Here is a 25037-nt window from a genome sequence, read left to right on the forward strand (position 1 = left end):
ATTTTTTCATGACTTTGTCACTGATTGTAATGAGATTGTCTTATGTACAATGGATAACTGCATATGAGGATTTGGGGTTTTCCAATGAGCACCACACATCAAGGCATGAGACGGTCACCAGGAGGATAGCACCAAGAAACTGAAATAGACTTTAGAACAAAATCCTGCAGGTTCCACACTCAGCAAAGCCAAATGGTCCAAAATCCAGGCAGCAAACTTGGTTCAACAGCAGTTGAGTTTTTGTTGGTGGTCTTTGCTTTGGGCTTAATGGCAGTGAAGAGCCACCATTCCCAGTGAGGAAGCCTGATTCAAAGTGGCATGCATTTTGTAGTTAGCCTGGGAACACGGATGATGATAATCTGGAGACCCACTAAAAGAGACATAAAAGTTAGAAAACCTTGGTGTGGCCCATCTTGCCATCCACCACTCAGTTGGCTGGTAAGAGAGTTTCTGGGTATTCCCACAAGCAGAGCAAGTATTCACTTCCCAGGAGAAATGTCCTGGCTATAGAGGCAATATCTACAGAAACAGCTTTGCCAGTCACCTTTTAAATAAAACTCCCTGTCATAGTAAAATCATGGGAAATATAAGAGTAGAAATACAGAATGTTCAACACCATGAATGAATTCTTAGTCAGACATGAAACCTTTCCAAAGCTTCATAAGGTCTTATTAAGTTTTTTGTTGATAAACATTCTCATCCATCTGTTGGAGGGTGGCCTGTGTCTGACTGTACCTGTGGGGGTCTGATTTGCTACAAAATCCAAAAATTTTTCCCAATTTATAGGTTGACTTTAAATTCCATACAATCAGCTCCCCACTATATAAGTTCACATGCACGCATACACACGTGTAGAGTAACCCCCGCCCCCCAGGAGCCCCACTGGAACCTTTCTTCAGTGGAAACCTTCTTCTATTACAATGTTGGTACTAACTTCGGTTACTAACCCCTTTGACCTTAGATTAAAGGAAATGTCATGAGAATTTCCAGGGAAAGCTGTTCAGAAAGCAAAAGTGGGCCAGGCCAAATAGCAGGATCAGAACCAGAGAGGGCACTAAACTGAGTAAGAAAAGTTCTCCATAAACTCAGTATGAACCTTGGGAGCTGGAAAAGGGAGCCCCATAGGAGTGCTTGACTGTGGACTAGGTCACATCTGCTCACCCTTAGTTCTGCATGGTTCTCCCAGTGGGAGACTCCCTCCTGTGTGGTCCACTTACAACATGCTAAAAGTGTCCATGAGCACTTTGGGTGCAGAGAGCTTGTCTGGGGTCATTATACCAATTGGTCTTTCCTGTAGAAGTGTTTCCCGGGTCTTGAGTATAGGATGTGAGAAGGGCAAGGCACCTTGTGCAGGCCTCAGGCAGGGTTTCTACACCTGATCACACGTGAGTGTTCATTGGAGAGATTAGGGTACTGCTTCCAGTGAGTGTGGGGGAGCAAACTGATATGTAAAATATCAATAACAAACGTCCCCTGTATTCCCTAGGGTTCAGGATGACTCTCATTAGGGATATATAGAGGTTGGCAGGCTGTCTTTTTAGCATCAGTCTACACATCAAGCAATTGTTCTGATGTCTTGCTAGAGTATAAGCCTTTGCTTAAGTCATCCCCAAATTTTGGTCTTGTGCATTGTCCTGTGATAACAGGGAAAGGACAGAGACAACAGGAAATGAGAGAAATGGGAGGTAAGTATGACTTTCATGATGGCAGAGAAGTCTGTCCCCATATTCGTGGGAAAGCTGTCCACATCCAAGATGCTATTTGCTTCTGGTGAAAACTTCCACAGCCAGCGTCACCTTAATAAGGAGTGAGCAGCTCCAGGGTCTGGAGAGATTGAGATGTGGACTATCTCAGCCCTTTTGGTGTTGTGTGACTAGGCTATGACTTGGGACTGGGCACTTTCTGAGGAAACGAGGCTGCTTGGGCTCCCAATCTTGTGCTCCACAGCATCCTGGTGAGGGCTTCATGTCAGGGGAAATCACAGGGCAGGAGCATGCTCCAGAGAGGTCACGTGGTGAAGAGAGCACAACGCTGAGGAGGGGCCCCGTCACTCCATTACAGCAGTGAAGAGCACTTGGGAAAGTCGGCCACTCCTGTGAGACCCAGCCCCTCCCTAGGACCGGCATAATCTCATACATGGGTGGTCATGATCCTGCCACTCCACCTACAAAGGTCCTCCGCTTTTTAATGCTGCTATCTTGAAGGACAAAGCTGCTAGCCCATGACAGTGAGGGAACAAACCACATCCCAACTGTGGCATGGGGCCAGTTTGGTCCCGAAGCTGAGCTTCAGCGCAGCTGGTGGGAGGAGTGGCCTGTGGTCCACTCCAGGAATCAAGAGCCCTCTTTCTGTGAGGCCATTTCTGGAAGATCCATTGTCCAGGTTCCAGATCATGAAGGGTGTGGCTGTCTTCAGTTGGTGGGCCATAATAGTGGAGCACACTAGGGCACAATCTACGGAGGCCTTGCTCACTTGCACCAACATATAGGCGAGTGAGAAATGCCTGAGCTTCTGAAATTAAGGGCAAGGCTTTTGGGTAATTACTGCCCACACCTGCACAGTGGCCTGTCTACCAGCAGTGGTCTGTGTATATGACTCCAAGAGCGTGCTGGAGCTGAAAGGAGATGAGGTCCCAGCTGCTGCATGGCACACTGCACTCATGAGACTCAGTGCTGCTGGTGTCCCAGCTGTGCTTTCTGCTGGGTGAAGGCACAGCACAGGCAGCAGCACACAGTGCAGGACCCTCGACTGTGAGGGCGAACCCTTGCTGCCCTGGTCTGTATGCTCGCTGTGCTCTGTTTACAGCTGCATTAGATCCAACTCCCTCTGCTTCGTCAAAGAAGAACCTCGTAAGCCGGCAGCTGTGTGACAGGAGCCTCAGCCTCAGGCATCTTGCATCGCACGTCTCTTCCTTGCCCCATTTTCTCTTATGTTTGATTTAAACGAATGTTGTCTAAAAATCATGGCCCTGGAAATGAGAACCTATTTACATATGTATGCGCGTGTGTGTCGGCATGTACCGTGTAGCCCAGGTGCATAGCAGGCAGAACATGTGGGATGGTTTAAGTATGCACTGTGCTGTTGGGACAATGTAGGGGTTCTGTGTTTGGGATTGGGGTCTCTGATAAACTTCATGACTGTGGCATGCTTGGTGGCCAGGAAGTTTCTGGGCAAAGGCACGGAATGCCTGGCTGCTGGGGAACTTCTATGTAAATGACGCGTGGATGCCTGGCTGATGTAGCTATGTTCTTCACCAGGAAGCTCTGTGTTAAGAGTTTTATCAGTTTCGACCTTGATCTCAGGCACATAGCTCCTGGGAATGAAGGAACGTGCTTGTTAGATAACTACAATGTTTCACCAAGCTCTGCTGCTCCTGGATCTGTCCACTTAAGGGTAACTTCAGACAATGGACTTTCTAGAGAGCTGTGCAAAGCTCTTACCATTGCATATTGTAACTGTGGAATGTAACTGCAGAATAAGCGACCTCAGTGATACAATAAACAATAATGTAGTTATGGCACTAATGACCTAATGTAACCTACTGGTGTAAATAACTGTGGCCGCTTGGACAAGGGAACACTTTCCTGCCTCTGTACCTTGTCTCTGTGTCTCCCCTTATTATTATTCCTTGCAGTACAATGACAACAGAATCACCTAATGGCACAGTTCTTGCACATGTTCCTATGATTGTGATGCTTAACTGTGTTTGATAAGGGGCAAATTTATGTTTCCAGGGGAAATGGGTCAGACTGCCATTAACATGAAAGGGAGTATTTATGGCCAAGGCAATCTATTGATTTGGTTAACTTTGCCAATTTCACTTTTAAAATGCTCCCCAAACTCAGACCGAAAGGAGCAATGGCAATACTGCTGTGTTCTAACATGTCATTTAGCTCCTTTTGTAACTTGCCTGGTAAAACTGCACCCTCAGGTGCTGGAGATGTCTGCAGGGAAGTCTCATGTGCTCCCACACAATGTACCATGCCACCATGGGCCCAAAGCCATGGGTCCCACGAGCTGTGGACCGAACTTCAAACTGTGACCCCAATAAACTTCTCCTCATTTGAAGTTTATTTAAGTATTTGTTAAATAATAATAGAGAGATAACACCCCCACAACTAATTTCTCTTAATTTAAATCATCTCGGCAGTCCCACCATGAGCTGTGGAGTCTAAAGCTTTTAGCAATGGAAGCCTCAGGGCTCAGAGAGAAGCAGATAGTCATCCCAACCACTTATAAGTTCACAATTCACATAGAGTTTGCATCCTTTCAGATACCAACTTTGCTTTTCCAAACAGGAACATTGCACTGTTCATTTAATAGGTAATTATAGGGAAGTCATGTGAAGTCCATTCATATTGCATGTCCTGACCATCGCAGGGCTAGTTGCCTCAGCACCAAGCTGGATGTGGCAGCTCAGATGCACAGGTACAAGATCCCATCTAATAATGGCAACCTGTGAGGGCAGCAGGGTGGAAGAAAAGAGTTCATCGCTTCATTTCTGTGACAGGCTGGTACTGCGGGCTGCTCTGAAAGCATATCTGCTGCCTGTGCCAGTCTCACTAGCTTCCTTTCCCTGTAGAACAAGCTTGGGCTCCTAAAAGCTCTGCAGGTTGGGCTGACATTCTGAGCAAGGGTCACCTGTTCTATGCAGTCATTTTATTTTTAATGACATATTCTGTCTATTAAGAATTCTATAAGATGTTTGGTTGCTGAAAAATGTTCAGCTTCAGTGGAATTTAACAGACTTTCCACAGTATATGACATCTATTAAAAAATGCACCACATAAAAACAAATGGAGGTATTGTGTCCAACTATAACTAACCAAATAAATATTTTAAAAAATGAACTTTTCTTAAAATCAGCATGGATGAATCTACCACTTACTTCTCCATTCCCATTTCCCTCAAGGTGAGAGGGTGTTTGGATGCAGAGGTTGTGGAATAGGGACGCTAATGTAGATAGGGAGAGAAGGAGGTGTGTCCTGCCTCACCAGTCTGCAATTTGCTGCTGAAGTTTTGCATCTGCCCTTGGTGACTCTATTTGAGGAAGGCAGTTTCCACTCTATCTTTTGTATGCATATGTACATCAATTAACATTGCATTCCATTGTTTTGATGAGATTGTTAAGACTATATTTTCCAATGGGCATCTCAAATAAATAATTTTCTTTAAATTACAACTTTCCCTTGTGGTCGTTTTAATTTTCAACCGTGTCTAATAAGAATAACCCATTTCCCAAAAAGTAGAAAAGTTCTGGTTGCATAAATCTTGTATATTAAATTAGCTGGTGCTCCAGAAAGTGGAGTCCAAGATTCCATGGATTACAATTCTGTTATCAAAAGCACCTACCATATGCCTCCTAACTGGATTCAACCCATTCAAGTGTGGGAACAGCAAAGTTCACCAAGTAGGAGGGTGGGGAGAAAATTGCTCAAGTTGCCTAGTGCTGTGGTGCAGGCCTGTGATCCCTCCTACTCAGGAGGCTGAAACAGGAAGATCTTAAGTCTAAGACTAGTCTGTGCAAATTCCTAGATCTTGTCTCAAAAGGGGGACTCTTGGGTGGAGCTTGGTGGTAGACCAGCCCTCAGGTCAATACTCAGCAACTTTCCACACACAAAAAGTGCTCAGCTGACTTGGAGTGCAGAACACAAGCTGGTGAGGCTCAGAGCTCATCTGTGGCCTCCTGTTGCTTCAAGGACACAGCGGGCTAAACAGCCCCTGGACAAGACTCACTCAGTCACATGGTTCCTGACGAAGGAAGTTCTACTTCCCTTCCCACTGCAAATAATAAATATCTTAGACAAGTTAAATTTAACACTTTAATTGAGCATAAACATGTACATGGATGTCACATCACTCAGGATCAAAGACAGTTCAGTGTGCTATATCGCAGTGTGTGTGCGGCTCTGTTAGTAGCAAGGAAGAGGGTGGGGTATGTGGCAAGCGCCTCACCTGTGGTGGTTGGAGGTTTGTCTTATTTGTTTGTGCTTTGGCCCCTTCTGCCTGAGGGGGGCGGGAGTTCACTGCTCTGACAGCCTGAGGCCCGCCTGCATGTTGGAAGAGGGCACTCTTCAGCTGTGCTACGGCTACTCACAACTGAAGTTTCAGATCACCCTGTGAACCCTACCTTTAAGGCAGTATGTTTCAAAAGGTTTTGCTTCTCTTCTTGACTGCTAGAGAGTAGGGCAAAAACTCTGCAGTTGGAGAGCCTGTGCTTACTTCCCTGGATGGTAGCAAAGAGGGTGTTGTAATCAGCATTTTTTTTTTTTTGGTCACTATTACCCAAAGGCCTAAAAAGAACAATTGTAGTGGAGGCTCCCAGTTTCAGGTCTCAGTCCATAGGTGGCTTACCCATTACTCTGGGCCCGAGGTGAGGAGAAACATCATGGTGGAAAGGTGTGGAGGGACTATGGACATGGCATCAGGAGGGAGAGAGATCTTTACCATGACAAGATTAAACCCCAGAGGAATACCCCACCATGGCCAGCCTCCTCCAGCCACACCCTACCTGCCTACAGTTGTCTCTCAGCTAATCCCTATCCATGGATTAAGGCACTGATGAGGTCAAACTCTCACAACCTCATCATTTTACCTCTAAACTTTCTTGCATTGTCTCACACATGAGCCTTGGGGACACCTCATCTGAAGCACAACAGAGCAGGAGGAGAGAAATAGTCTTGAGAGGAGCGTCACCTGCTACTGCTGGCTTTGAACGTGGGGAGGGGGCAGCCTGTATAAGCACCAAACAGTTTTGTCAGATATCTAACAAGGGAAAATTTAATTACACCTTTGTGCTTCAATTTCTATGTCCATCCAATAAAATAAAAAATAATAGTGGTATTACTGTGAACATTAAATTAGTTCTTGTATGTGAGGCAATCAGAACAGTACATTGTACAAACATAAGACTGTGTATTTGTAGAACCTAAGAGGGACCCTTGTTCTGGCTTTGTCTGTACATATACGTACATACCTGTACCACACAAACATACATATTTATTTCATTAGTTGTAATGCACATACATGCACATAAGCCTATGGAAAAAATTTTTTCTCTCTTTTAGTCTTTTTGTTCCTATTAATTGAATTGTAAAATTCTGGGTTATTCAACCACATTTTCCTAATAGATAAATTTCTTTTTACTTGTTTGCTTGTTTCATATACAAATACAGTATTTACTCTATTTTTAAAAAACTTAAATTAATTTGTAGCTAGTACATAATAACACAAAATCATACATATTCATAGGGTCTGTGTGATGTTTGATGCATTGCATAATGTTTAAATCAGGTTAAGCTCATCTGGGTTTTCAAATGTACCATTTCTTTGTGGTAAAAACAATTTCCTTTCTTCTATCCTTTTGAGTCATAAAAGCATGTAAATTTAGATCACCTAGATATAGGTGAGCACTCTACCACTGAGCTATACCCTTAGCCCTATTGCCTATTTTTTATTTGGGTTATTTGCATTTTGAATAAATAATACATTTAATTATTTTACACATGATATGCAAAATAATTTAATTTTGACATACAGTTATGTAAATTCTCTGCAAATCTACAAAAAGCCATTTGAAAACACTGTTGACATTGATGAATATTAAGTTTATATGCTGAATTTTTTTAATCTGATGTTAATAATCTAGAGTAATCTAGTCTTAAAATGAATATGGTTTTTCTTCAAAATAAAATAAAATATCTTTAAAATGATGGCTCAATTAGGTAAATGTGTAATGCAAATATTGCAGGAAAATAATTTCTGATTATTCAATTCAGTGATGCAGTATTTTGAGTATGTTTTAAATTGTGGGAACATGAATCTAATTTTCCAACTGTAAATTTTATTAAATTTAAATACTGTTGAAGTATGTTTAACAAAACTTAAGTGCCTGAGTTGATATAAATTAGAAATATAGAATATATGTTCAGTTTTAAAGGCTTCACACACAAAATGTAAAATGTTCCATAATTAATTTTTAACATTCATTACTTATTAAAACATATAGATGTTAACTTCAATAAATATATTATTACAATTAATTTAAGATTTTTTTTTTACTTTTAAAGGGTAACCACTAGAATATTTTAAGTTGCTCCTGTGTTGTATTTCTTTGTTTATTTAAATATGGTCATGTGTGTTTCTCATCATATCTTGTCAGTTTACTACCTTACATCTGAAACCCAAGGGAGTGAAAGTCCTTGTATTAGATTTGGTTTATTTGCAGGGAAACTTTATGTGATCTTATGCACATACTATTGATTTCCTCAATGAGCTCTCTTCTGTCACTACAGAGAAGAGTGGCAGAACCATTCACATTCACATGAAGCAAACTTCTATTTGCAGTTTCTTTGAGGATCATGTTTTTCTCCTGCCTTGTATTAGAATATAGTTGAGAGAAATACAAGCTACTTTGACACACCACAGAAATCAATGAAAATGGGCAGGCTGGGTTGGGGAGATTATAGTAAATGCATGGAACTGGAGGACATCAGGCTGAGCGAGATAAACCAGACTCAGAAAGCCAAGGGTCAAATGTCTTCTCTCCTGTGAGGAAGCTAGACCAAACAAAGGCAGAAAGAGGGATGGGTCCCATGAAAACAGAAGGGAGATCAGTGCAATAGGGAAAAGGGAGAGAGGAGGGGAAGAAATGGGGAGAAACTGCCCATGAAATGGGCCAGATTATGCTGCCTGAGTGAGCGAGTGCACCTCACCTTTATGGGCATCTCTAAAGCCCCAATTAAAAAAGCGACAATAAATGGAAGGAAGAGTGGCAGAGTAAAGCAAAGGGAATGAGGGGAGGGAGCAGGAGGGGAAGAGGAAACCAATTATATTCAGGGGTGTACAATTATATGCTTATGTTAAGATGAACCCCACTATTATGTATTGCCACAATGCCCTAATAAAATATTATTTATGAAAGCAGTATCTATATGACCTATTTTTGAGGATAAATCATGACACTATTTTTGCTGGTACTAAAATGTGAATATGTTAACATATGAAACAGACATAAAATCTTTGGTTATTATTATTCAAACTCCAAAATATGAAATCCTATAAAAAAGAAAAAGTCTGGCACATGTCTTCAGAAACACAAGTACTCCAGAGGTAGGAGATGAACGTCATCACCATCAGAGGGTTATCACAAAAAAGTTTATAGGAAGCTTCATGCTAAGGGGTCGTGGGATATCCAAAGTACAAGATGGATCATTGCATCTTGACTTCTATCAAATAAAAACATAAAAAAGGAAGGAAAAACTAGGTACAACTTTTGGGTTTGGGAGATAGTGTTGTCCACACCTTGATTACTGGTTTGAACCACGTGGTGGGATACACAAAAACTACTGACTTCAAATTAAATCAAATAGGAAAATAAGTAGGAAAGGGATCTCTAGTGATCCAGGATGCAGTGTTACCCTGCAACTTGGGCCATACAATTGCTAACATCTAGGGTATCACAAGGTACTATTATCGGGTACTATTATTGTGGCTTTTATCTTACACCCCAATGGCATATCCACAAGTTAAATCACTAGATTTCCAGGACAAACCAGTCCATTCACATTGGGAAAAACCTGCTTTTTGAAACACTAGTCTCGCCATGCTACCGGGTCTTGGTAGTCACAGAGATCCCATCACAAGGGCTCCAGTGACCATACAGCCACAACCACTGGGACCTCATCACCAAGCCATCACACTCAACAAGTCCAGAATGATACATAGTAAGTTGAAGGGCCTGCCCTTAGGATTGAGCCAGCAGGACCAGAAGATTGAGGTAGACTGAGAAGGGAGCTCAGGACTTGATTTGTCCACTGCTCTTTCAACAGCACCTTCACCTTCATCTCACCCCTGGCACCACATGGAATGACCATGTTAGAGGAGGAACACCCTGAGGGCCCTTCCCAGCAGGAAAGCACAGTGTGAGAGCAAGGTGACACCGTGGCACGTGGCTGTGACTCATGTAGTGGTGGTCCTGAGTGACAGGTGAGACAAGTGCACTTTCAAACTGCACTTGGTTGTTTGCTGGGTAGAAAGATGACAGCTCAGGGTTTGAGGTCACTGCTACTTGTGCACCAGCAGAAGTGCTTGGCCAGCTGGATGGGAAAGGTGGTAACACTGGTAGCAGAGCTCTATTTCAAAACATGTGCAAGTGGTGGAGAGGGAGTGTGAAAACATTTATTTCCCATTGACATATATTCCAAAAGCACAATAAATGACACACAAAAAAACAACAACACACAAAATGACTCTATGGTCAATGTCCTCTACGCTTTCGTCAGCCTGGCTAGGTCCACAGTGTGGGCATATGAACTGAGCAACCATTCTGGCAAAGATGCAGGCTGTGGGTGGCCAAGAGCACAACTCCAGCCCTTCCATGTTGATACACGGATGCCCAGGAAACGGCCTGTGGGCGTCGGGAACCACAATGGCTTCTGGGATGGAACCACCCTTTAGAGGGGCTGACCGGCCACCATGAAGATGATTCACCACATCAGACTTTATCAGCCATGGCTGAGCTAGATTCATTCTCAAAAGAGCCAAGACTCCAAGTACAGTGTGGCATGCTCTGTTCATAGGGAGGTGGGCACATGGGCATACCAGACTGGAGACCCCTTCATGGGTAAGGGGGCATGGGAGTGGATATGCCATAGTTAATGCCTATATCAAATGCTGAACCACCTAGAAACTGACACCTAAAAGCCTATTAGAAGAGTCTTTCAAAAGCAAAACAAGCATAGTTGAGAGCAATTCCCTGAAATGGGAGCCATCATCTAAGACAGCGAGCCTTTTGAACCAGGATTTTGTTATGGCCCAGTGTCCTGAGAAGGGAGGATTTGTAGTTCCAGAACACATGTCTCATTTATCACCCCTAACCTTGACCCTGTGGGAGACTTTGTGTTTCTTGCCCAGAGGTGGACATTTATGTTTATATGGTCAGTTGATTTTCAGTGATTTTTAACAAAACTAGACTACTACAAAATTCTGATATATTTTTTGCTTTCATCCCATCTTATTGCTACAACTGCAACTATTTCAAATTCTAATATTTTAGCTAATTCTCTTCTGGTATAACCACAGGCTACGTGTCCCACATGGCTTGGACATCAATGACCATCAACAATGGCATCCTTACCCTCTCTTGAGGACTTTCTTCCGGATTAACTCTTTCTAAGAAACTTCTTTGTCCAGGATTCTCAGAAACTTGAGCCTGACTTTAAGGGTTAAGTCCCACAACTGCATTGAAGAGAACCCTTAGGAGCTGAGAGGAAGAGGTGTGGGTGGCAGCTCAGGGCATTCCCAACTAAAACCCACTAGGGGTCACTAATGGTCTCATGGGCCCTTCTGTGGAGGAGCCTCCTCCTGGCAGGAGGCAGTGAGGAAGCTATTGGTGGGTCTTGCCTCCTAAAGGTACGTTTCCCACTTGTGTATCTGATCATAAAGCATGCCCAGTGTTTGCTGTCTCAGTATAAATGAGGAAACACAGAGGAATCATGGAGAGCATTGTGTAGGTATGAGACGAGGCTCTGTCAATTTAGTTGCTTAACTACAGTAACCAGAGAAATAAAAATCAAAGTCATGAGGTACCTCAAAACACAGCCAATTTAATTTTTTTTTAAACTCCGCAATGCCTTGAGTTATCTAAGAATCAACCAAAATATCTCATCATGGACAGTAGATGTCTAAATTGGTACAACCTATTTATTTAGAAAAACAAGTAGGCGTCATGTTGTAAAATTGAGTACACAAATAAAATGACCCCCAGACTAAATTCTAGTTTACAACCCATAATGAATTCTGTGCATATGGGTCCTGGGAGATGCAGAAGGGTCTTCCTGGGGTCATTGTTCATAAAAACCCCAATCAGGAAATTAAGGAAAGAGACAACCCTGAATAAGCTATGGCATAATTCTGTGGGTTGCTGTGGGGACCCAGGGATGCTGTGGAGACAGGGTCTTACTGTATGGGAGCACCAAGAAGGAAACAGTGCTGCCAGTTCTCCTTGGATGTCCCCAAGGGCACCAGGCCATTGCTGTTTACAGCCCCAGAGTTGATGCTCCACAGTTCACAGTAAATACAGCAGACTGAGGGCAGCATTGGTCTCAGGGGGGCTTGGAATGCTGTTCTCCCTCACTGGTCACATCAACCTACGCAAGAACAGTGGACTGTCTGCATCAGGGACATGGGGTGGGCTGTGTGGTGGACTGGGAATCCAGAAGATGGACCTTCAGATGTGGGTGGGCAGTGGTGAAATCCTTGGGCTTCTGGCATCCAGAGGTGAGGGAGGTCAACATGGGAGACAGGTCGTGGCATTTTCTGTTGGGAAGGGTCTTGTTTCACAATGTGTGGGGTGAAGCTGTGACCAAGACCCCAGGAGGAAATAACTGCATTTTACCTCACCTCGTCCCCACAGAAGCCTACCCCACAGGCAAAGCCCTGAGCAGAGGGCCCCCAAACAGGACGCTCCTCAGAGTGTGGGTCCATCCTGAGGGAAGACACAGAGAATCTTAACTAAGCTTCACCAGAAATCTTCACCATAACTGATTTTAGGACTCTCAGCAGAAGAATCTCTACAAAAGAATTCAGTGTAGGTAAACTTCTTATTTTCCTGTTTCTCTATTTCACTTGGCCACTGGCCTGGAAGAGATCAGCACTCCAGGTGCTGAGCACACCTTTACTAGTTTTTCACAAACATTTATTCAGTATACTAGATTGTAGAAGTGTGTTTTCAATTGCAAAATATGATTAAAAAAATACAGAACCTTTAACAAGGCCTCTGGCCTTGATCTGGGCTTCACAGAGATGTCTACATTTTTAAGATAAGTTACCAACTGGGCTGCATGGTAACAGCTGGCAGGGGGAGGAAAGAAAGGGAGAAGCAGCTCTCCCCTTCTCAGGTATTGTTCTTGAAGGGTTAACTTGCCCAGAACAGTGAAAGAAAAGCTGCTTTTTATGAACTTCTGCAGACTGTGAACTTCTGAGCCCCTCCCCTTACATGCTGGGTATAAAACTCTAAAACTACCTGAACTCGAAGTTCAGGGAATTAATTGATCACAGCTAAAGCTGTGCCCTCTGAACCTGGCTGCAGCCAAATAAAACTGTTTCCTGCTATCTTTGGTGCCTTGCCTCATCTGTCCCTACAACAATGGAGTCCTGACAGGATAGATAGGTTGAATTTCCACCACTGTTTGAAAATAAGCAAACCACATGTCATTTTTCACAGTGACTCACTTTTACACCTGTGTGTGAACCATCTGGGGCCACAGTCCCATCCTCTCAGAGAGGTGCCTATCAGGAGCTGAGCCCTCCGGTGGATCAGGCAGGAATTCCAAAGGGAAGAAGACTGCTCATCCCCAAGCTCTGTCTAAAGTGAGGACTGGAGGGGGAAAAAAAAGGTTTTTAAAAAACATCATTTTGCCAGGCATGGAGTTGTGGAGAGCCATAGGCTGGGGTCTGAGTTCAGGCTTCAGTGTTGTCACCTGGACTCATCTGCAAGGTCTTATCACTCTGATGCCTATCACCGAAAGTCAGACATCAGCAACTGGAGGGACAGAGCACCTCAGCAATAAGGTGGATCCCTCTCTCCTATCTTTTTATAAACATCCAACACAGCTGAGCAGAATGACTATCCACCAGGTCACTATTGATATATATTGATATATATATGAATTGGAAAGAAGGACCACCCACAACAGCATCCCACACAGTACATCATTAATAATAGGAATGACAGCATCTCGAGAGTTTGCTGGTCAGCTCCTCTCAGCCACTGTGGGGTTTGCTCTTCTTCCTGCAGCATCCTTTCCTTATGCAGGTTTTAATTCACATGCATTCCAAAGTGTTGGGAGAAGACTGTACAGTCTGTTACTCCAGAGATCCTGAATAGGTTGGCAAGCAGGAGCCAAAGCACACGTCTGCCTGCCTGGGAGCCCAGAGGAACAGGGGCTTGGGTGCACTTTTTGGTCTCTGCACTAGGGGGCTGGGGGTGTCCATTGCTGAGGACGGCAAGGCAAGACTCCACTGAAAATATATTTCCTGCACCTTCCTGGGAGAGAATGGCTCTAATTAAAAGAGCAGTGTTCAGGGACTTGTTAGGACGGACTTCTGGATGTGGTGGAAAACTTTTAATGACTGTGGAAAAGTTCAGCACTCTCCAACCTTGTTACCGTAGCTTCCCAATTAGCAAAAGTTAAGACTAATTAGTTCCTTGGAATTTGAAGCTAATTAGAGTCAATACATTAGAGAATTGAAGGAAATTATCAGGGATCAGTAAGGACTCTTTGTTAGCACACTAGGGAGACAGAGCTGCGTGGTTGCCACCATGGCACTTGGCAGAGAGACAAATCCTGAATCCCGTGGCACTAGGTAACCTTTCTCTGAACTATTCACCCCGCTAATCAAGTGTTGCTAACCACTGCCTTCTGTTCAGCAATTACCAGTGAGATGATAAGCTTTTAGTGTTAAACACCATCTCCTCCCAGCCTAATTTAAAGGCATGGTGTCAAGATGGGATAATTTAAATTCAGAAATAAAGAAGTAAAAAATAAATTTTCACTACAAAATGCTATTTCTTTATCATCTGTTGTCATGAATTTGGTATCTGTATGAAGCATGTATGATAAAATCTGCTTCCTTTAAATAAGCTGAGAGAAGGCATTTTATCATTTCACTCCATGAAGGATCATTATGTGTTCATGCAGAGAGATCTCCTGGGGATAGTCTTTAAGATGACTAAGAATCCAGCTGGACTATTATCCTCAATTTTACATCTTATCAATTAGACAAAAGACACACACACACACACACACACACACACATAAAACTTGGAATAATTTAATAAAAAATAAATATTAGTTTATTCTGAAATATTCCAAATGCACAGACAAGCGTGTGGTTGTGTAATGGACCTGCAGATACCTGACACTTAGGTCTATCTCCCAATCATGTGTTGCCCCTGACTGTTAAAGAGAAGTAGAAATGGATGAAAATGAGGCTGCTGATTACTCCCATCACCCTCCTTTAATCTCCCTGCCTGCACTATTAAGCAGTCACTATGAGGTCAACAACATTAGTTGACCCCACACGTGCTGAATTCTGTGGATTTTCTCACCAATTCCATTTGAATATTCTTCTTAACAGAACACACTCAAAGTGATGACCCAGACCCCATAGGCTTTCTTCTTCCTATATCAGTGTCAGCCGTTCAGGTGTTAGATGTCTGTTCCTGTGATGGGAGAAGTAGGAGCAATTGGGAAATGGATTTATATCCCATCTGAAATGGCTACAAAAAGTACTTAGAAATAAATGTAGTCAAGGGACATCATCCTATCTGACTTCAAACTATTTTGCAAAGCTACAGTTTTAAAATGGTATGACATTAACATAGACACGTTGACCAATGGAACAGAATAGAGATGCTGCAATGAAGTCCTGCATTGATGCTCAATTGATTTTTTTTCAAAGGCACAGGACATTCTGGGAAAAGGATGGACTCTAAGAGGCATGCCAGTTGGAATACCACCACTTTGCTTTCTTGCTACTGAGTTGTTTCAGTGCTTCATATATTTCAGAAATATGTCCTGTGTTTGGCTTGGAAATAATTTATTCCCAATCCAGAGATAGACTTGCTGGCATTTCCAAACCTGGGCTAGACTGAAATGCCACAGGTGAGCATCCCATGCAATCTGTGTGATCTTAGCTGTGAGTTCTCCTGTGAGACCTTCACTCTGTAGGGTCGAGTCTCTTCCTAACCTAAGTTTTTGATAGTTTTTATTAAAAACAAAAACATTGAATTTTGCCAAATGGTTTTCTGTAGTTACTGAGTTGATTACATGTTTTTTTTTCTTTAGTTTCTTTGTGTGCGGTGTCACATTTTTAGAGTTGAATGGAATGAATCAGCCTTATACCATAGGGAAAATCCCACTGGATTATGATGAATGATCTTTTCATATTCTGGTGCAATCCAAGTGGCCAAATTTTTATCAAGAATTTTTACATTTGTTGTCTTCAGAAATATTGGCATGTAATTTTCTTTTCTTGTATTATCATTTTTCAGCTTTGGTATTAACTTAACAATGGCCTTATAAAACTAGTTTGCAAGTGTTTCCTCCACTTCAAATTTTAAGATTGTTTTAGAAGTATCATTTCTTAGTGGTTTCTGAAACTGACTTAGCCATGGAGCCATGGAGTGGGACGTTTCTTTAATGGGAGAGTTTCACTGCTGTTTTTATTAGTCAGCTTCTTTGCTGCTGTGACCAGAACCATTGGAGGAGCAAAAGTTTATTTGGGGATCACAGTTTCACAGGTCTTGGTCCACAGATGGCAACTCCATTCTTTGGGTCCTGAGTTGAGGCAGAATTCATGGCACAAGGGTGTGGAGGGGGAAAGAAGTTTGGGACATGGCTATTGGGAAGCAGAGTACCCTGCTCACCAGGGAGAAAATATAAACCCCAAAGTCTTGCCCAACAGACCCACCTCCACCAGTCACATCCTACCTACTTACCGTCACCAGCCACTTAGTTTCTGTCAGGTGATTAATGCACTGATTAGGTAAGGGTCTCCTAAGCCCGTCATCTCACCTGTGAACCTTCTTGCCTTTTCTCACACATGAGCTTTTGGAGGATACCTCGCATCTAAACTGTGATACTGTTTTACTTTTCTTGTTCATTTTTGGTCCATTTGAATTTTCCTTTTTCTTTTTTTTTAAGAATGAGAGAGAGAGAGAGAGAGAGAGAGAGAGAGAGAGAGAGAGAGAGAGAATTTTTTAATATTTATTTTTTAGTTCTCGGCAGACATAACATCTTTGTTTGTATGTGGTGCTGAGGATCAAACCCGGGCCGCATGCATGCCAGGCGAGCGCGCTACCACTTGAGCCACATCACCAGCCCCATTTGAATTTTCTATTTCTTCTTAATTCAATCCTGATGGGCTGTATATTTCTGGTGATTAATTTATTTTATCAAGTTTACCCACTTTGTAGTCATATAATTTCCTGCAGTAATCTCTTGGTGGTGCGGTTGTAATATCTTTCATTTCTGATTTTATTTGTGTTAAGTCTTTTCTTCTTTTTTTGGAAGGGTTTAGCTAAGTATTTTTTGATTTTTTTTTCTTTTCAAAAAGCAATTCAGGTTTTTTTTAATCTCTTCCACCACTTTTTGATTCTCTATTGCATTTATTTCTATGTCTGCTTTAATCTTTATTACTTGTATCCTGTCAATTCTAGACTTATTTTTCCCCCTCATTCCTTGATGTATAATATTTTTTTGTTATTTGAATCACTTCTTCTTTTTGATGTACTCATTTATTGCTATTTACTTACTTTTATAAACTGCTTTTGCTGAATCTCATAAGTTTTGGTGTGTGAATGTATGCCTATCAGGTCTATTTAGTTCAAGGTGTAGTTCAAATCCAGTGTCTTCTTCTTGGTTTTCTGTCTTTGTGATCCATTCTGAAAATTTTATAATTTTAAGTATCACATTGGACTCTACAGTCTCAGGTGTGATGGTGAAGTTTAGCATTCTTTTACTATGAAAACCCAAGTGTTCCAGTTCCTCTTGAGGATAAGGCTATTCTTTCGTCACATGATGGCTTACACACATTTTTCTTTTCTTCTTATCTTTTTTAAAAATTTTATTTATTTTTTCTATTTTTTTAAATATGACAGCAAAATACATTTCAATTCATACTACACATATAGAACACAATTTTTCATATATCTGGTTGTACTCAAAGTAGAGGCACATCATTTGTGTCTTTATACAGGTACTTAAGGGTAATGATGTCTGTCTCATCCCACTGTCTTTCCTACCCTCATGCCTCCTTCCTTCTCCTCCTTCCCCTTTGCCCTATCCATTCCTCCCATGCTCCCCGCTATCCCCATTATGAATCAGCATCCACCTATCAGGGAAAACATTCAGCCTTTGGTTGTTTGGGATTGGTTTACTTCACTTAGCATGTATTCTCCAGCTCCAACCATTTACCTGCAAATGCCATGATTTTATACTCTGGGGACTTCAAATTGGTGCAACCAATCTAGAAAGCAGTATGAAGATTCCTTTGAAAACTGGGAATGGAACCACCATTTGACCCAGCTATCCCACTCCTAGGTTCATACCCAAGGGACTAAAAAAACAGCATTCTACAGGGACACAGCCACATCAATGTTTATAGCAGCACAATTCACAATAGCTAGACTATGGAACCAACCTAGATGCCCTTCAATAAATGAATATATAAAGAAACTATGATATATCATTTTATCTTTTTTTAAACTTTTTTTTTTCTTGAAGAGCTTGGGATTGAACCCAGGTGAACTCATGGTCTATGCATATTAAGCAAATGCCTTCCACTGTGTTATATCTCAGGCCCCAGTTGTGCACTTAAAAAATTTCTAAACCATTGTCCTTTTGTGATCTCTTTCCAGTTTCTCTGTTCTGTTCCTTTACCATGTGTCAATCTGTCCATTAATGTCAGGATCACTATGTCTATACATAGCAGGCCTTGATACAGGCATAGTAAACTTTCCTGTGAAACCATCTTGGCCTGAAGGAGGGATCAATTGTTAATCTGATGTGTTTTCTTATTGACACATAATAACCTCAAATTTATGGGGTAAAATTGGACATTTCAATGTATTTACACATTATGTAAAGATCAAATCAGGTAAATGTCATAGCAATAATCTTAAACACTTATCATTTCTTTATTGTGAGAAACTTCAAAATCCTCTCTTCTAATTATTTTAAATAAAAAATGCATTCTTGTTAGCTATGTTTGCTTTAGTGTGAGTTAGAGTCACAGAATTATTTATTTTATCTAACTGCAACATTATGGCCGTTGACTAACACCTTGCTATATCCCCTGCCTTACTTGGCTCCCCAGACTTTGGTAGCCACTATTCTGCTCTCAGCTCACATGAGTGCAACTTGCTTAGAGTGAACAGGAGTGAGATCATGCGATATTTGTCTTTTGCAGCCTGACTTACCTCACTTAACATAATGCCCCCATATAATCTGTGCTGTTGCAATGATATGGTGGTGTCTCTTTGTTAAAGAGCAAATAATATTTCCATGTACATAAAACTTGATGAGCTTTGGTACAAAAAAGATGAATACACATTCCATTTTAGGAAAACCTGAGAGAAAATTGAATAAGTCCTGATTATGAAATGTTACATAAATGTGATATCATTGCAATGATATATATTATAATCATAGTGTATTATATATACAATATATAGTATATATACTATATACTATGTATTTTTTTTCTTAAGACACCTGATGAGGTATGCAGAAATCAAGTGTTGCTATTCCTGCAAGCTATTGTCAAAGACTTAGATATAGAAGAAAGCTAACTAAAATATGATAAAGATTAAGTTTAAGGTTTATAAGGAGAATATGTTGGTGTTTATTATACTATTCCTCAAATTTCTCTATATTAATTATTATTATACTATATATTTCTCAAATTTTTCTGTATTACTCATATACTCATGTATTAACATTTTGATGTAAGATATTAAAGCACTTGGCATAAACTTAAAAAGTAAAAATTTTAAAGAAGAATCATGAAATAATGAATTATTATTGTTTATTAATTTATTATTATCCTGAGATAATAACTGCAGTTGAAATTGTTAAGGGAGGCATTAGGTATAACACTGAAGACAGGGAAAGAATCAGGGACACAGATATGACTGGAGAGTCATCAGAGGCAGGTGACAGCTCAGTCTTGGAGCTGGAGACATCCAAGGGGGTGTCAGTGGTCAAGGGGTTGAGGGATGATCTGGGTGCCTCAAATTTAAAGGCCAATTATATGAAGAGGATTCATTAAGAAGACTGCAAAAGAAAAAGCAATGATGTAAGAGGAAGAGGAAGAGAAGTGACCCATGGATCATGGCAAAGTGTTTAAGGAAGAAGTAAGTCACCAGTGTGTAACATCTCAGCAAGGCCCAGAGTGAGAAAGATGTCTTACTTTTACTTGATAATTTTTACAATATTTAGGAAATCAGTATCCTTATCACATGTAATTTTGGTAAAAATGACTCAACGGTACACTTGATTTGCCAGTATTTATAAACTTTGGATTATGTGTAGAGACATGGTTTGGTCAGCCTTTGTGCTGCTGTCAGGAAAAGACCCCACAGGAACAACTTTAAAGGAGGACACGTTATTGTGGCTCATGGTTTCAGAGGTTTATTCCTCAGTCAATGCCACAGCTCTGTGTCCGAGGTGAAGGAGAACATCATGGTGGGAGGCTGTGGTGAAGGGAAGCAGCTCAGAACCTGGAACCAGGAAGCAGAGATACAGAGCTCTGCTCCCCAGAGACAAAAACAGAAACACTGGAAGACACACTCCAGTGATCCCGCCAGCCAGGCCTTACCTGCCTGCAGTTAGCAACCAGTTAATCCGCACCATAGATTCTCAACCCACTGATGAGATCAACGCTCTCATAACCCAACCATTTCATCTCTGCAAATCCTGCCTTGTCCCATACATGAGCTTGTGGGGACACCTCCCATCCAAATCCTGACACACACTCTTCCCTCTGTCTTCAAGACTGAAGAAACATATTTCACCCAGCTCTGGGCATGTGCCACAAGAGGGTGCCAGTGAGGGGATGGTGCTGGCTTTGAGGAAAGTTCTCAGAAGAGGAAAGTTTTTTTTTTGTTGTTGTTTTACTTTTTAAATTCTTAAAAATATTTTTTGTTGTTGGTAGACCTTTATTTTATTTATTTATACACGGTGCTGAGAATCGAACCAGGGCCTCACCCATGCCCGGTAAGTGTGCACCCTGAGCCCCATCCCCAGCCCCAGAAAAGGAAAGTGTAAATGAGGGCACTTTTTCCTTTCACAATTGGTTTGGGTGTTGAAGTGATAGAAGAAGTTGTGAATAACCCCGTGTGTCCAAGAAACAGCTAAAGACGACACACAGCAAATGACAGTGACCCAGCTTCTCCTGTTAGTGCTCTCTGCATTCTGCCTCTACCAGGTTTTCTCCTGCAACACCAGGGATCCACAGAAAAGAAGCTGTACTAATGCATCTGAATGGACTTTTATGCAGATATTTATTAAGGAATTAAGGGCACTGACTCCCCCAATATAAACATGGGAGGAAGGAAAGGAGGAAGGAAGGGAGGAAGGAAGGAAGGAAGGCATGTTATTTTAAATACTATTTTGAAGTTTTACTTTGGATTTCATACTTCATTTTATTGTAATGAGATGATTGGTCTACAATATCATTTCTGTGAATGCATCCTCATTTCCTAAGTAGCCAGCCAATTGTTATTAATGTCTTACATTTGCTTGAAGATAATGTTCATTCTGTGATTATTTGTTTTCTTGCTCAATTTCCTCCTATACACCAAGCCTGTGTCTACCTAAAATATTTTATCCTCATAAAATTTATATGGCCTCTCCATACTATTGTTCTGCTCCATATGTACTAAAACCTATTTATCTGATGGTGAATCATTTTTACACTATGAACTCCTGATAACCACTGTTTTAGATTCTGAAGCCCATCCATGTTGTTGTGAATGACAAGATTTGGTTCTTTTATATATTTGAGTACTATTCCATTGTGTATATCGCTACATATTCTTTTTTCCTTTTTTTACTGGTTGCTTTTAGCCATACATAACAATATGATTAATTTATACATTGAGCATTTTTGGTTCCCTTAAAGTTAACCAGAGTCTCTGACCACTACATAAATACAAATAAGGGGAGCTCCATTGACTCACTGGCTTAAACTTGTTTTACAGTTGAAAAGCAAATATTTTATTTAGAAATTCTTCTTTCTTTTGACCTTTTTCAACTTTGAATGGGTATTTTCAATTAGCCTCTCTTTAGCTCCCTTTCTGTCTTCTGCTTAATTAATTCTGCTTTGGTTGTTCTTCATTGCATTTTTCACTTTCTACGTTATATTTTTTCAGTTCCAGAATTTGTTCTGATTCTTTTTATTATTTCAATGTATTTGATAAATTTCTTGAAATTAACTGAACTCGTTTAAAGACAGCTATTTGAGTTATTGTCTGAGAGTTCACACATCTTTGGATCAGTCGTTGATGTCTTATTTTGCCCATTTGATAAAGTCATAATTCCTCAAATGTTCCTGACACTTGTAGGTTTATGCATTAAATAATTAGGTATGGATTCTAGCCTTTAGAGTGAGTTTGTGCTTGTTTTTCATCAAGTGACCTTCAGAACATTTAAAGTAAGCTGCTGACTCTACTCCCCAAGCTCTGACCGCTGACATCACTAGCAGGTATCCCTAATCCCAGTGCATCCTGAGTCCTGTGATTTCTCCTGTGTTGTTGGCAGGAACTGTAGTCTGGATGGCCTGAGGAAGACACAGAGATGGCACCCAGACTGTGTGGGAAGGCAGCCAGGGCCCAAGCCAGGAGTCCCATCTGGTTACCAAGAAGTTATCTGCATGGACTGAATAGTTTCCCAGATGCAGTGGGAACAGCTAGAGATGCCTGAACCGCCTCTGGATTCACTGATGGACAGAGCTGGTGAGCCATCTCATTGAGTCAGATACCACAAGTATTTCAACAGGTCCCCCCCACATGGGTGGGATGTTTTCCCAAATGCAGGAAGATGTGCTGGAGCTGAGACTCTCCTTGTCCCCAGATCCATTGTAGAATTCAGGCTGGCAAGCCCATCTATCCAAAACAGCATGTGTCCCTCAGGAGAATTCTGCATAAGTAGAGATTCTTCTGACTGCAGCAAGAGGGGCTGGGCTTGAGACTGAACACTCCCAGAACGCATGATGGAATGGTTCTTCTGAGCTGTGTCATTGATAAGACACACACCTCTCAGAAGTTGTCTGCACATTTGCATGCTCTCAGGGCAGTGAGAGAGAGAGTAGGCCTAAGGTAGAGTCGCCTGAGGGCTCACCATGGGATGGAGATGTGAGCCTGCTGTGGATGCTCAGACACGGGTAGCTTGCTGGCTACACAAGGAAGATGAGACAAGTACGAAGCAAGATTCCCAGCATGGGAATCAAGTATCAGCCAGGATCAAAGCTGAAAGGAATGTCCACTGGCATTACTGACGTCAGAGGGAAGAAGAGCGTTTCTGCTCAGACACTAATAGCCATAGCTCCTCCTAAACCCTAGGGAATCTAGGAGCACAATCAGTGGGCCTGCTGCTTGAATGTGGGCCTGACCCTCAAAACAACGCTTCTGTCTTGGGCTCCACTAGGCTTTCAATACCTCTTGCATGACTCCTGAGGCTCCCTTAGATGAACTTTGGCCACAGGGGTACAGAATTCTTGTTGTGTGGGCATAGCTGTGGTGACCTTTCTTCTCCATCTTACAGATATTAATTGCCAATATTTTAACTTATATCTAAATAGTAATGTTCTTATTTGTCTTTTTTGGAGCCCCTATAAGTACTTTGTGCAAATTCACAGAGCATACATATAGTAAAGAGCATCAAAAATAAATTAATGGACAGAAATAAAATATACTAGGTTAGGAAACAAACTCTAAAGGCATATGCTAAAACTTACATTCTGTGTGACATTAGGAACAATATTTACTTTTCCTTTTCTTCATTTCTTCATCTAGAAGGCAAGCGGTGGTGTCAACAGTACTCACAATTTGAGACTGTTGCAGATACAGGCATTGCTTCACATGGAGCACAGCAAACAACACATTCTCAAAAATCATCTATCTCCGTGCAAGTGACTCAACTGTCAACTACTAAAGATGCTGACATATAGACTTGACTTTCTTCTTATTCATTAGTAAATGTAGGGAATATCACAATAGATTTAAAACGTCAACAAATTCAGGAACTTAGACTCATCTTGAACAGAAGGACCAAGGTTGGTGGTGTTTAATATTTGCACATTTCCCCAGCCACATTTTCAAGCTTCCCTTGACTTCACTGTTCCTCAGGCTGTAGATGAGGGGGTTCAGCATAGGGGTGAAGATGCTATAGAAGGCTGACACCACCTTATCATGGTGAGCTGACCTGTAGGATTTGGGTCTCATGTAGATAAAAATGGCAGCTCCATAAAAGAGTCCCACCACAGCCACGTGTGAGGAGCAGGTGGCAAAGGCCTTCTTGCGGGCTTCTGTGGAGCGCAGGCGGAGGACAGCAGCCAGGATGAGACTGTAGGAGGTCAGGATGAGGCAGAAGGGCACCAGGAGCATCAACACACAGCAGATGTACATGACATTCTCAAAGACAGATGTGTCAGCACAAGCCAAGCGCACCAGTGTGGGGGCCTCACAGAAGAAATGGTCTATCTCTCGCCTGCTGCAGAACGGGAAGCTCAGGGCAACAACTGCCTGCATCAGCCCGTCAGCTGCTCCCAGGAACCAGGACCCCATGGTCATCCTCAGACACAGTGGCCAGCTCATGAGCATGGGGTAGCGCAGAGGGTGGCATACAGCCACATAGCGGTCATAGGACATAGCTGCTAAGAGGAAGCACTCCCCACCACCCAGAGTTGGAAGAAAGAAGATCTGCAAGCCACAGCCAGCAGTGGAGATGGACTTGATTCCAGTCAAGTAGTCAGCAGCCATTTTGGGCACAGTGGTGGAGACCAGCATTATGTCCATGAGGGACAGTTGGCTCAGGAGGAAGTACATGGGCGTGTGGAGCCGGAGGTCCTGTTGAATCAGGAGAATCATGAGGGCATTGCCCACCAGAGAGCTGATGGCTATTGCGAGCACCACGGTGAAGAGAAAGAGGTGGAGTCCTGTGTGCTTGAAGAGTCCTAGGAGGATGAAGTCAGAGGTGGTGTTGCTCTTCTCCATAGTCTCAACCATGGTAAGCTGTGGAAAAACAGAGGAGGAAGGGTTATCATCCAGTCTCAGTGTGATTGCACCTGGACAGGAATGAAATCCAGGGTCCTGGTGCAAAGTCCTGCCTCCCACTGGGCTGGCTTCCCTTGGCTGGTCACTCCACTTCTTCATAGTGTATATCCCACTCTCCACTGAGGTTTATGTGTGCTTCACCCAGGATAGTAATGTCAAAATGGATCAAAATATCCAAAGTTGTTAAGTATTATGT

At 42.0% G+C, this 25037-nt stretch overlaps 1 protein-coding gene across 1 annotated transcript; it reads right to left on the reverse strand.

The window, feature by feature from the left end:
- Window positions 1–23818: 23818 nt before the first annotated feature.
- Window positions 23819–24784, reverse strand: LOC143400241 (olfactory receptor 2T33-like). Its single transcript, XM_076857542.1, has one exon. It carries the CDS (start codon window positions 24779–24781, stop codon window positions 23819–23821), a length of 963 nt encoding a protein of 320 aa, XP_076713657.1. The 5' UTR covers window positions 24782–24784.
- Between the last annotated feature and the right edge of the window lie 253 nt (window positions 24785–25037).

This window comes from Callospermophilus lateralis, chromosome 5 (genome assembly GCF_048772815.1).
Source record: "Callospermophilus lateralis isolate mCalLat2 chromosome 5, mCalLat2.hap1, whole genome shotgun sequence".
NCBI classification, from domain to species: Eukaryota; Metazoa; Chordata; class Mammalia; order Rodentia; family Sciuridae; genus Callospermophilus; species Callospermophilus lateralis.

Bases quoted from the DNA above. Each gene is read 5' to 3' on its own strand.
- LOC143400241 (XM_076857542.1), bottom strand. From the start codon at position 24,781: ATGGAGAAGAGCAACACCACCTCTGACTTCATCCTCCTAGGACTCTTC.